Consider the following 13,897-nt stretch of genomic DNA (forward strand, 5'->3'; position numbering starts at 1 on the left):
TGAGAAGGTTTTTCTGCTGCAGCAGCTGACTCCAGTCCTTCAACTTGTAGTTTAGATGGGTAACAAACTTGGGCTGAAACTGGTCCTGTCCTTAAAGGACCAGCATACTCTGTTACAGAAGCTAATTAGTATCTGCTGTTTTGCTAATTAAAACAGCTGTTTGCATTTTCCTCTTTGGGGATTTTAAAGACAAGTTTTTAATTGTTAGTAAAGCCTTGGCAGTTCTTTAATTAGCAATGGGTGAACTTCAAAAGGTTGAGCAACTCATTTCTCTTTGAATGCTCAGCCAAAGCGTATGTAAAAACTTTATCTTGGATCTGCAATTCTATGCTAGAAAACTCAGGTTATACTGTAAAATTGCTGTTTTCTGTATTCTGCCTGTTGCCTGCTCAAAAAGTTGATGATAAATAGGTCAGGACACTGTACATATTTGAAGCTTTCAGTGTAAGCTGTGGCCCGTCCTCTTGTCTTCCATGGTCTTTCTGAGGGTGCTCTGGTGTCCACAGGTAGTCCGTCTGCATCCCAGTGCTGTTGCCTTTGCCCTGGTAAAGACGTAAGTTTGACCCAGGTGAAGTCATTGGCATATGTTCGTACTGTCCTTTGGAGTACTAGAAAGACAAAGAAAACAGTAATTTAAAATGGTTGGTATTTCCATCAGATTGGAACCATATTTCAAGTGAGAAAAAACCCCGTTCTTTATTTTGGGTGGGTGTGAATTCTGTCATAAACAGTCTGTTGCAGGAGTTGGATGTAAAAGACTGCACTGCATGCATCTCCTCTTACAGGAGTCATTACTAGTATCTACCATAACAAACCTTAGAAGACTATAGAAAGAAGATTCAGAACAGTTGGGATTTTTTATTTTTTTTTAAATCAAGCAGACACAAATATTTGAAAACCAGCTGAAAGTCCTCCTAAGAGATTTCTTAGAAATTTGTATTGACCGTTTTAGGTAGAAGGTAGGAGTTTGAGTTTCTTACAGAATTCTATCACAAAAAGACAAAAATACCTTTTCTTGCATGATCTAATTAATGTAGAACTAGTCCTGTTGCACTTTTTACTCCTTTTCTTTATTATACCTGTTTGTTACTCTGTGTTGAAATATTGGCCTTAATCCTCAGATGATCTACTTGCAGGCAAATGTGTTCAGAATTCATATGTAACTTTCTCTTAAAACACCATCTTTATGATATGGATGATAAAGAATAAGGGATTTAAGAGCTAAATCTAAAGGAGGACAAAGACATCCTGATTTTCAGCATGCTAGTGTGCTGCAATTGTTTTCTTTTTAAACTGCATTGTTTTGAAGGTATTTAAATACAGTAGCTACATTGTTTATTAAATAAAATATACCTACTTTTTGATCTGAGCCTCTCTCCTCTCTCTCTCTCTTTTTTTCCTGTGACCTTTTTGTATTTGTCATGCCATTAGCATTTGTAGGTTGGCATAGCAACTCTGATTTCTGCACTCTCCTCCTCCTGCTTTTTCCTACCCTTGTAGCAAATATATTTCCAGTTAGTGAATCCTGTCTAGGACACTGATGCACATCAGTTTTAATATATATATTAAATATTAGGATATCATTGTTTCTAGGAAAGGAGAATGCTACAACTAGGTAGATTAAAAGCAGAGGTTCTCAAAAGGAAAACAAAGTAAGCATTGTGGATGAAAGGAATGTGATTTAGAAAGCAATACAGTATTCTTTAAAATACAAACATTTTAAGATAGTTAGAATACAGAATATCAGTTATTTCTCAGTATGAGGTTGCTTAGACCTTGGGACTTTATATACCTTTTGTTTTTTATTAATTCTTTTTTCAAAGTGATGAATTCGTGTTGTTTTTAATAATTCTTTACCAGAAGTTACTCAATTATTAACAGATTACTTTGAATAATTTTAAAGTGATTTCTTGGCATCGTAATACACATATTGCAATCTGTCTTGGTATTGACATGCACTTAAGCATTAGGAGTAGAAAATCCCACTCTGATGTAATTAAGGAGCCAAGATCATGTCAATCTCAGTATCTTTTGCAGGCTATAGAAACCATGGCTTCTAGAAGGCATTGTGAAGATTAGTTTTGTGCATACCACTGTTTGCACAAGCAAGTTTTAATTCTTTCATTATCTATATAACTTAGTACATTATTATTGAATGCAAATTATGTTGTTTTATACCCTGTATTTCTTAAGCTGCAGGTGGAATGAGAAGAGTCAGTGATGATAAGCACAGAATTTCTCATTAGGATCCCAGGCACGTAATTGAATTCTAATTCCTGTAATAATTTATTTGACCTTAGATATAAGTGTAGATTTTCTTTTCCCCTTCTTTACTGTTTTTTCTTTTTCCCTACAATTAAGTAACTGTGCCATATCCTGTGTGTTTTTCCCAAAGAATGTCCCTCTTCTTCCCAGAACCAGGCAACGGCCATCATTGAGTTTAACTGCTGGTTCCCTTTTGCTTCTTGACAAGCCCTAGAATCCAGAAATGATTTTTCTTTATTCTGTTTATTCTAGGAATTGCCTATGTCTGCCCAACCCAATTGACTCATTTTTCTCCTTCTCCCTCTTTTGAGCCCAGGGAGCACCCACCTTGCTTCATTCTTTCCTACTACTCAGCCCCTCCACTTTGGAAATGTGTCTCCTTGTTAAGTAATTCTCTACAGCATTCAGTTTGTAGTTGATAGCTGGTCTACACAATGCCTTCAAAATCTAGCAAGGCTTAGATTGTGGTTTTGTTACAGTACATTTATGTGTATTGTTACACTACACCTAAACAATCAAAACTTGAGCTGACCATATAGCATTATAGTGTATTACAGTATATTATTTCTGAACCAGCGTTATAGTGAATCTCTTCTCTTCAGGTGTATGTTTTTCTAACTTTGGAAGCCGGGTGAAGTGACATCCTAGAGCTATTTCTCAGTGAAAGCTTCCAGATGAATTGTCAACATCTCACGTAATTACATTTACTTTTCTGCCCATTAACTTCTATGTATGGCAGTTACATACCCCAGAACTGCTAAGAATGCCTGGACTGCGTACTGCACCAGGCAGCTAATAAAGACCAACCTTTATGAGTGACAGTCAAGGTTAAAAAAAAGTACAATGTGATTATAAACCTGTTTTTCTAGACTTTCCCCTTGACAGAACAATGTTCTTCTCCTGATGTGCTGTCCAAAGAAACCTGATTCTTTGAGATTTCATCACTGTAACATCAGTTCCACCCCCCCTCAGATTTATATCTCACACTCTCTATGTGTGTGTGAAATTTGTTATGCTGCTGAGTGCATTGTCTAGGTACTTTTATAAGCTTTTCTGTTTTCCTCCTCAACTTCACGAACTAAACTATCTAGACTTACAACTTTAAGGAATATATGTGGATGCCTACCAGTGTTTGTGATTGTCAGAGATGGGCTACTGAAGTTAATGACTCAATGGTCTAATTCAGGATGGCAGATCTCATGAATAAATGAAGAAGAAAAACCTTGTCTTGCCAGCTGTGCTTTGAAAGGGTTTTGTGATACTGAGAACAGAACTTAACTGAAAAGTCCATTTCCCATCGGTATTAATTATTTTGTTTCCAGTCTATTCTCCACTGAGACTTTGATTCTGTCATTATGAATGTTGACATGAGAAGGAATATGGTAAATACAATGCCAGGCATATACAGGTGTTGTAGGTATGGCACAACAGAGAAGTCATCGTCTGTGATGTTGTTGTCCCCTTCCCATAGCAGTTGTTAGACAAACAGAAGGACTCTGAGTGCCCATAATTCATATGAAGGTGGTGTACTTGGAGATAACCTAAACATGCATAGCATTTTGCTTTCGATGTACTTTCCTTCAGCCTTGTAAATACAACTTAAAGAATACTTACACATACATTCTAATACCTTACTTTTAAAACAAAATTAGTGATGTTACCTTCCATTTCATACCATCTTCTTATTCTGTCTCTGTTATGTGATCAGTGCACAGCACACTCACAGAGTGTGCTCTGTCTTAGGGGAAAAACTTCCTACTCATATTAACAAATATGTGCTCTGATACTCAGTGAGACATATTGTTTAAACAAGCACATTTTGTAACTTATTTGTCATACTTGCCTGTTGTTTTTTTATTAAAATAAATATTCATATTGAGGAAATCTCATTCTCTATTTTAAGTGAGCCAGAAAGAGATTTTGCCCGTCTAGGAAGGAGAGGTGGTAAGTTGGCTAGTTTCTTGTTTTGCAGTAAACGGGAAGTTACAGTCAGGATGAAAGTCCTTTTAGTACAGAACCCTTCGCCTGACTAGTTGTTGAGTAACAACGATGTTTATCTTTTATTGCTGACCTACCTACAAAGGAGGGGGAAAATATTCCCCAACTTTACATATAACAGGTTTCTAATTTGCTAACCTGTATTCCCTTTCCTATTGTCCAAAGAAAGAGGGATCATACAGACAGTCTTTTTGATGCTGTTAAGGGTAGTAATAGCTACTCCTTCGGCCGAACAAACACTGCTAGTTGTCTGAGATATCCTGAAGCTGCTGTTGTCAAATCCTAGCGCTGTTCTTTGAAAAAAGGACAAGTTGTAGGAAACGCTGCACACAGCGAAGTTATGGTGGCTGCCTCAAGTTGATGAAATTGAGACTTAGGAAACAGAAGCAAAAAGAGCTAGGAAAAATGAGTGGAGGTTGGGAGGACAAAGAAAGGAAGGGGGCTGCCATCCGTGTACTATATACTGTACTATTGCAGTTGGATTGGTGCTGAAGATGTAGCTGAAGTCTTGATCATCCTGTAAAAGGGAGCGAGGACAGGCTCTGGAGGATACCAGTTTGTCAGCCAGTCCTGAAATGTATTATTTCTAATCTGTTTTTCGTCCCCATCCTGATTTGCAGTAGATTTCTTGAGCACCTTGGAAGATGTAAAGGCAATAAAGACTCCTTACTCTGGTTATTTTTCTAGCTAGCAGGTTCAGGCCATTATTTTTCTGTTACTTTCTCCTTTTGTCAGGTCTGATCTTATGACAGTTCTTCTGCCGTTTCTTGAAGACTGTCTTGTCTGAAACGGTATATTAGTTTACCTCAGATGTATAAACTACTTTGTAATAGGCTATATTGGATGTTTAAATACCCTCGAAGAAAGCAAGCTCCACCAGTTTCTCCCTATGGACATTTTAATTACAGAAAGGAGTGAGTGACCTGTGACTGGATATTTAGTGCCTTTTTAGTTCTCTTAGCCTCCAGCTGCTGTGAAAACAAAAGCATGAGTCACCATAAACCCTCTCACATATGTGCCAACCCATCATGAATGTCAACGGATACCATGCAGTATATAGGCCCCCATGTTTAGACATCTGAATTGCTCCCAGGAGATCAGAATGTCTTGCGGTAGCCAAAAGGGTAAAGATGCAAAAAGTATTGTTCTATCATCAGTGTGATGCAATGGGTATGTTGTAAGATTGGCAGCAGAGATTTCCCCCCCCCCCCCCACTATAGTGACACCGATGCTTTTGCCACTACAACCAGTGTCAGATTCTTCCCTGCCTATATTCTAGCCATAAAAGCAAGCAGTTTCTTCCTAGCCATGATGAAAGACAATCAAACGAATCATTCTCTATCTTCTAGCATAACAAAGATGATTGCTGACTCCTTATCACTAAAAGGCATGGGAGTACGTTGCTAAGTGGTACTGTATTTGGAGCTGAATATGTTGCTTAGAAAATAGGTGTATGTATAGTCTCTTGCTCATTGGTAATAGCATGAACTCCAGAGAGGTCTCTTGTAGTGGGCAAGCGCTTAGTACTTTAAACAACTTTACAAGAACTTAACAGCGTTTGAACCTCCAAGAGGCAATACATTTTTACTTATTTCAGTCTCCTGAGTGATATTTTATCAAGAAAATAGAAAGATGTGTTAGTGGTTAACAATTCAGCATATTTTACTTTTTCTCTCGAGAACTGACACCTCAGAGTAAAAAAATGACGGAGACTAAAAGTTTTAAAAGATTAAAGTAGAAAGCCTTATTTCAGTAATGTGAGTTTCTCCTTGCAGGTCAGTTGTGTTGGGAAATAGTCATCATTGAAGCAATTAAATCTGTTATGAAATGTCACATTTTGGTAGATAAGCTTTTATGTTCTGACACTGAATGGTACCACCAGTTGTGTTTTCTGGGCTGGACAGGGAGTGTCTTGCTGTCTCACATTTCTATAATGTTAAGCAGTTAGTGTCATGCTGGAAGACAGTTGTACCATGATACAATCTCACATCAAAACGTCAGTCAGTGTTGCCAAAAGACATATAATAATGAAAATAGTGTAATGTTAGATCTATGAAACCACTGAGATCATTGTTTGAATGATCTGTGTACAAAAGCAGGATCTGATCTTTACTGTTAGGGCCTAATTGTGGACCCATTCACTGACAAAAGCTGGGTGCAGGGTGATTTTGGTCTGCATGGGTGGAGTTTGCACAAGTCACTTGCTGGTGAACCATCTGCCACCGGTAAATGCCTGTGAAATTTGGTAAAGGCCAGACTGGAATGCTGTGAAGGAGGAAAGTGGTATCGATGTAGAAGTAAACAGGGTGATGATCTCATCTGAAGGTGAATTACTTAAGCTGTATTAAACTACAGCTTCAATTGTCACTTTTCTGACTAAGTAAATAGAAATTTTTGTTCCTCTAACTTAAATGTAATTTTGCAGTTTGTGGCAAGTGTAGCTGTACCATGTCGTGTTGGTGACATGCAGAGTCTTCCCTTCTAGTGAGAAAGTGACTGTGATTGAACAGCCCACATCACCTTGGCCTATCAATCAAACCCCAATGGGCCATTTCCCAGTGTCTGGCCAGTCTGCGATCAGCGATGGACATCAGGGGCAGCTCCTGTGCTCTCAGGAAACAGTAGTAACCTGAAATAGCCACCTCTGTATTGCATGAACATCAAACACTCCCTTGCGATAAAATAGACATACCGTTTGTTGACTTTATTATGCTGCTGTAGCTCACTAGTAGTGATGTGCTTCATTTAATCCATTTTGTAATATTTTAAGCTATGCATTGAACACGCATTCATTCTGCACTTGGGGCCTGATCCAAAGTATATTAAATGTTTGAAAGATCCAGTCTACTTCGATGACTTTTGGCTCAGGCCCACTATTTCTCTGAATGCTGTTGCTTTTTTTTTTTTTGCTTTTTGTTCATGGGCTGTAAGGGGTTTTTCTTTCTTTTATAAACAGCTGCATTTAAAATCAATCTCTATGTATATATTAAATGCAGCTATTGTAATCGAAATACTGTGGCACTATTCTGTACTCATAATGTAGATGGTAGAATTTCTTATATAGAAAATATTACAAATCTAGATGAGAATTGTAATTTTGTGGAAAGATAAACAGCCACAGAGAAAATAGATGGCATAGCTAAATGAATAAAGTGATTCTCTTCTAGAACTGGAATGCAAATGTATGCTTAATATCTTTCCACTCTATAGTCAGATGTTACCCTGTCCCCAGCTACTCCTTAAAACTTTATCAGAAAGGAGAGTACAGAATTTATTTGCAGCCATCATAAGCATGTTAAAATACTAGCAAGATAGATAGTACTCTAGATTTTTAAAGTAGAATTAATTTAAAGAGAACTATAAAGGACATTTGACATCTTGGAACCTACAGAGTATCCTGTATGTTTTGAAGGCTTTGTCAAAGAAAAAGCCTCCCACAGTTGCTTCAGAGGCTTTAAAGTCTTAATTTTGATTTTAAATTGCCTATTTGCAGTATTGTCCTCGCACACTGCTTTGTCACATTTTGTGTATTAAAATACACAATTTAAAACGAAAAGCATGCTTTTAAAGCAGCTGTGGGGAAAGGAAAAACAATGGACACAGAAGTTCGCAGAGCTTTTGGTGCTGGACTAAAATTATCATTTGAACTAAAATTATCTGTCAAAGTAGAGCAAAATTTCAATATGTCATAAAGTTCATAATTTGGCTTGATATATGATACATTTTTTATTTTTAAGGAAAAATACATTATTTCATCTTTTCAGATGCAGTTGTGTGGAACCAGAACAGCCTAGCAATAAAACCTTACGATACTGGCAGGACTACAATATATCTGCATCTGATGTGCCATGGGGGAACCTAACTGTGTCAGTAAGTGAAATACCGGAACTTAATAAATAAAGGCATAAGCATAAATGATTTTTTCTCTCCTCCTGCAGCAAATATATTGAAAAAAATAACATGTTTTTTCTGATCATGCTTGTTCAAATAAAGCATAAAATGTACTTAACTGAACAAAGATTAACATAGACTTTGTAGTCTTACCTCCTTTTCTAAGCATTTTGCAGCCTTTGGTAGTACACATTAAAGCAAGTATGTGCATTTGGTGCCCTGCTTTTGAAACTTCTTGACACACCAGCACAAGAGTTTGACTGAGATTAAGTCTAAACATGTCAAATGACAACGGATTTGTCCTAAATTCTGCCAGATGGCAAAACCAAAGTTCCCTTGTGTAGAAAGACTCCAGAAGCATTTATTTCCCCTAAAACATTCTTACAGCTGTTCGGGGTATAAAGGAGAGGAAGGGGAGAAATTTTGTAACATTTTCTCTTCAGTGACCAAATTTCTTTCTTATGTAGGCCTTCAGTGTTATGTATGTCTTAGTTGTATAATTTTTTTTCCAGGAGAGGGGTGGAGGGTGGGGAACAAGCTGCAGATGGTTTGGATAGCTTGCATGGATATGTAACTTGTTTCTAAATGGTACACTTTTCTAGGTTTAAAGTATTTACTACTTCAGGTTTGCCTTCTTTCAAGCAACATTTACAACTTGGTTAAAATGTCATATTGAGATCAAGCCACTACTTTTTCTTACAAATGGACAATTTCATTACCCACTTCATCAAAGAATTGAGTGCAAAAGACACCAAACTGAAGGATTCTTTCAAAAATATAACTGAATTAACCCCATCATAGGCATAACCAAATGAAACACTTAAAAGACAATCCAGTGGACCATCTCCAGCAGATACTGTTTCTTCTTTCAAAGGCAGGAATGCAGAAGAACTTGTGTCTTCCTGTCATGAGTTAAAGCAAGATCTACCTTCCATGACTGGTCTGTCTTGATAGCAGGGACTACTCCTCTACTCTCTTGGTGTGGCAACAGCAGAGATAAAGTTGAGAAATGCTGGCCTGAGGGATTCCAGCAATCCAGAATGAATATTCTCAAAATTGCAGCACACTCTAAGAGCATCTGTGCAGGGGCAGACGACTCCTCTCACTTTCTCAGATCTCTTGACAGTGTTTTTCAGAGTACATTTGCAGCTGAGGAGATTTAAAATAACAGATTTTGTTTTAACTATAAATGTAAAAGACTGGCTGCATTATATAAAACCCTTTAAAACTTCTGTAAAAGCTTATTACCAAAACTTGAGTTTACACGGGTAGCCGTGTAACCGACCAACTTTTCCCATGAGTTCCTATAGTTGTAAAATAAATAACTGAGGTTTTTCATACTTCCACATATTTATTGCTTGCAAGCATCATCAGGAGTCTTCACTTCTCCTGCTCTAGAGAACTGCAGTAAAAGGTTAGACCTAGCTGTCTCTAAATATGTAGTCAGTCTCACCCCACTGTCTTTTTTACTGCTCACTTCTTCCTGTTGTTTCTTGTGTCAGATTTAAAAGTTTCAAGTTTTTGGAAGATCTAGATTGGTAATCTGTCTTAAAAACAACAGTTGTACCAACAATTTTTCTTGCCATCTAGGACAAAATGAGTGTGAACAAAGTGTTTAATCTCATGGGGGCAAAATCCTTTTCAGTAGTTGTATGATGAAACTCATCCCTGTGGTGTGCCAACATAAAGGTCTATCTCAGGCCAAGACAATTTTTCCTATTTGATGTCCCAGAATCTTGAGAACTTCTTCTGGATTTCCTGAGAATTTTTTTCCTCATCTAAAAACCTTTATTTTATCAGTCAGAAGTGCATTATATTAATCCCAGGTTTACTTATATACCAGTATATAAAGTTTGCCCCCCTTTGTCTCACAGTCATCAAATAGCAACTGTGGTTTTTTTCAAGCCAGCCTTTGTTCCCAGCCAAATTTTCTCATAACATGTCAAGCCACAGTATTGTGACATGAGTCTGATGAGCCAACAGCCCAATTTATTTGATAGTAAAAGATCCTGATCTGGCAGGATATTGCTGCCTGGAATCTCTGTTTCTGGGCACTGCATTTCTTTTTACTTCATATGTGTGGAGGGATTTGGGAAGGAGAGGAATGGATTGCAAGTCCAGAGCTTGTGGCTTACATTTTGAGAGGTACTCTCTTTCTCTCCTTGCTACCCTGGAACAAGAATGATTTTAAGCAACTAAGGATGGTATTGGAGAATTACTAGATATGTTTTCTACTGTATCTGCATATTTGATCATATATTATATTGAATAGAGTTAATGTTACAAGTTTGGGGTTTTGCTGCATTTGATCATACTGTTTTTTTTAAGAAAAAGATAATCTGTGGAATGTGCTGCCCCCATGTGGTATTAAATGTGTTGGTCTCCTTTTAGGCTAATATTGTACATACAGCTTTCTCTTGGATTGCTCAGCCTATGAAGTTAAAACAAAAAAATCGGTTCTTGAGAATGCACCAGGAGCAATCTTTCTCTTGGTAGCTTTTGAACTTTGCTTTCCTCTTTTGGAAGGACATAGGAAGTGCAAATCTGTGTTTGTAAACAGAAAATAAATAAGTGTACTTGTTCAGTTTGAAATAAATCTGGTTTTATATTAATGACTTTATTTATGTGACTTCACCAATTTAATACTGGGTAAAAAAGAGATTCTTTGAGGGTTTGAGAGTTCTCCATGCAGACTAGATACAAACATTAGGAGTTTTAATTTTTAAAAGAATAACTATCTAAACATGATTTTATTATCTCTAGTAATGCAATCTGCTTGCAGTTTGGGAAAGTAATTGGAAAAAAAATAATCAGTGTAAGCATGGATATTTTTCAGAACAATACTACTTTGCTCTCCCTGATAGGAATGTAAAAAGTTTCATGGAGAGTTTGTTGGACGAGCCTGTGGTCATCATGGCCCTTATGTTCCAGATGTCCTCTTCTGGTCTGTTATATTATTCTTTTCTACAGTAACACTGTCGTCCACACTGAAGCAGTTCAAAACTAGCCGATACTTCCCAACAAAGGTGTGTGCCATTTTTTTAATTCAAAATTTGTCATTAGTCATGTGTAAGCATGAATTCCATCTGCATTGCAAATTCAATTAACTGCTGGTGAAGTAGACACTGCATCTTTTCTCTGTTAGAAAATTGTATCGGAATAAGCATGGTTTTAGCTGTAGGCACAAAATGACTTAAAACAGTGAAGAAAAGTAAGTCCTAAAATCACACATGAATGTTTTAGTTAAAATTGTCATTTCTCTCAATAATTGTAGGTACGATCTGTGGTCAGCGATTTTGCTGTATTTCTCACTATTTTGTCCATGGTTTTAATTGACTATGCCATTGGGATTCCATCACCAAAACTTCAGGTTCCAAATGCTTTTAAGGTAATTTGTTGATAAATTGCACTGCCTTCTTATTGTGACAAAGTAGTGTGCTGTAGTGGGTTTATTATGATTTTTTATCATCAGGGAGTAGTGATACTATTCTGAATTTTTCATGTTCACCAAGTACTGTGTAACCTCTCTGATTAATGTCCCTGTAAGTGAGCCGCTCCCATCAGGACCCTTTATGCTTCCTAATGTCTTCTGTGTAAGGACCAAACTGTCTCAAATTACACAAATCCTAGACTGCTGTAGTGTTCTGGGTCTCCTTCCAAATGCCGGGCTCACTGTACCAAATACAACCAAGTCTGTAATGTCCCAGATGATTTTATTATATGTAACTTCTCTTTTTGGTTTCATAGGAAGTTTAGGATTTTTCTGTGCTCTTACATAGATTCATTTTAAAGGAAATCTTATCCTAGTGGTGTTTTTGTATGTATTCTTGTGAAGTTGAAATGTCAATAATCCTTAGAGTTCTGACTGGTCATGCATGACTTGTCTTTTTGTAGCCCACCAGAGATGATCGTGGCTGGTTTATTACTCCTTTGGGACCTAATCCTTGGTGGACAGTTATAGCTGCTGTAATTCCAGCCCTGCTTTGCACTATCCTTATCTTTATGGACCAGCAGATCACAGCTGTCATTATCAATAGAAAAGAACACAAACTAAAGGTATTCAGTCAAATAGTTATATTTTCACTGTCGTCTTCTGCTTCAGATTATGTAACGTACCTTCATCGACTTGAATGTGCTAATTTATACTGTGTTACATAGCACCTATTTAAATTGTTAGGCTTTTCCTCTCTTGGTCTGTGTAGTACCTGTGCCCCCTGTCAGTGATTTGCTGCCTTACAGAAGTCTTTATGAATGTGATTTGGAGCAGAGATTCTTAGTCAAGAAAGTGCTATCCTCTATGCTCTATTAGAAGTATGATACCCATTCACCTAAAGAAGAAAATCTGGAAGTTAGTAATTTCTTTAAGTACCATAATATTAATTGCCTCTTCAAATATCGACAGTGTTGTTTTGCTGGATTGGATTTTGAAGAACTATTCATGGGTTATTTTGTAATACAAGATTTTTTTTTCTCTCTTCATCTTTCTCTGTGGTTCTACCCATCCATATTTTTTTTAATGCCCGTCCTATCGTAAAGAAGGAGGAAGAATAAAACTGAGCTTTAGAGGCACAATGGGTTCTTAAAACAACATAGGACAACTTCCTGCTCTGTTCTCCAACACTTTAGTTGCCTACAGATGGAGAGAGAAAAAGGGACATCACCCCTCTGAAAAACTGTTGGGCAAAATCTAGCAGCAGGTTTCTGTACATGTATATGCAGTGAGCTTCGGCTTTTTTTGACATACTTTTAATAAGCAGCAATCCAATCCCAAGTTGCTTTAGCAAATGCATTTGCAACCTTCACTTTGCACTGCCTCTTCTTGGATGATTGTGACATTTGATATGTTCTTTTTTTGCCCTCTTTGTCAGCCTGGCTCTTCATGTCAATCCATAGCATTGCATGTGGTTAACTTGACAGATGCAGGAATTTGCTGCCAAGCTTTGGAATGTGTTTTTTCAGCACTGGCATCTGGGAGTCAGATGGTCCTCCTGGCTGCCCCCTTGTCTTGCTGCGTTTTAGTTTTGCTGGGGTCTGGTGTAGCATCACCTGTTGCTATGCTTCCTTTTCTTCCCATATGTCAGGTTCCTCAGATCATGTATGAATGTGAGGAAATGCTCTCGGATTCTGTATGCATTAGCAGATACATTCCTCATAAATGTGTCAGAAGGTAAAAAAAGGTGTCTCTGTTAGGATTTAGAATTAAACTCTTTCTTTGAGTGCATTGTGTGTGTGTAACTAATATCCGTGTTTGACACATCTCTGAGTTTGTCAAGATGTGTCTTTGAGATAAGACTTAAGCACTTCTGGGGCGTGAGGGAAGGTTGCTAGAGTTGATTCTTCTCGTTTTCTTTACTTTACATGAATTCCCCTTTTTAAATATGTAAGCAAATAAGATGGCATTTTCATTTCAGTATGTGGCTTACATTTTCATAAACCCAGACGCTTCCCATTTTAGAAGTAAAAGTTGTCTTCAGAAAGAAACGATTTGTTTGCTTCCAACTCGTTTCCCCCTCTTTTTTTATACTTCCCATAGCAAATTCTGAATAGTGCACATTTCAGCTTTTGGCAGTCTCTGTAGCAAACCCTTCCAAGTTTAGTTTAGTTACTTTTTTTATGTCAAAAGGCATTTGCATGGGTTTACAGGCAAAATTATGGTTCAACATATTCCCATTGTTTGCATGAACATGACTGTTTCATCAGACCATGACATTGGATTTGTTGCCATATTGTAAAATTTTGTGGA

The 13,897-nt window shown here is 37.3% G+C and overlaps 1 protein-coding gene across 3 annotated transcripts in view; it reads left to right on the plus strand.

Moving 5' to 3' along the window:
• SLC4A10 (solute carrier family 4 member 10) overlaps positions 1–13,897 on the plus strand; it is a gene marked incomplete at its 5' end in the record, with an annotated part of 165,923 nt that overhangs the window by 135,229 nt on the left and 16,797 nt on the right. For all 3 annotated transcript variants that reach the window (XM_082001332.1, XM_082001333.1, XM_082001331.1), the window contains 4 exons: positions 8,028–8,133; positions 11,019–11,180; positions 11,429–11,542; positions 12,049–12,210. In XM_082001332.1, coding sequence (XP_081857458.1) covers positions 8,028–8,133; positions 11,019–11,180; positions 11,429–11,542; positions 12,049–12,210 — 544 coding nt within the window. The remainder of the gene's footprint in view (positions 1–8,027; positions 8,134–11,018; positions 11,181–11,428; positions 11,543–12,048; positions 12,211–13,897) is intronic.

The sequence above is a fragment of the Phaethon aethereus genome (assembly GCF_964289735.1).
Source record: "Phaethon aethereus genome assembly, chromosome: 6".
NCBI lineage: Eukaryota > Metazoa > Chordata > Aves > Phaethontiformes > Phaethontidae > Phaethon > Phaethon aethereus.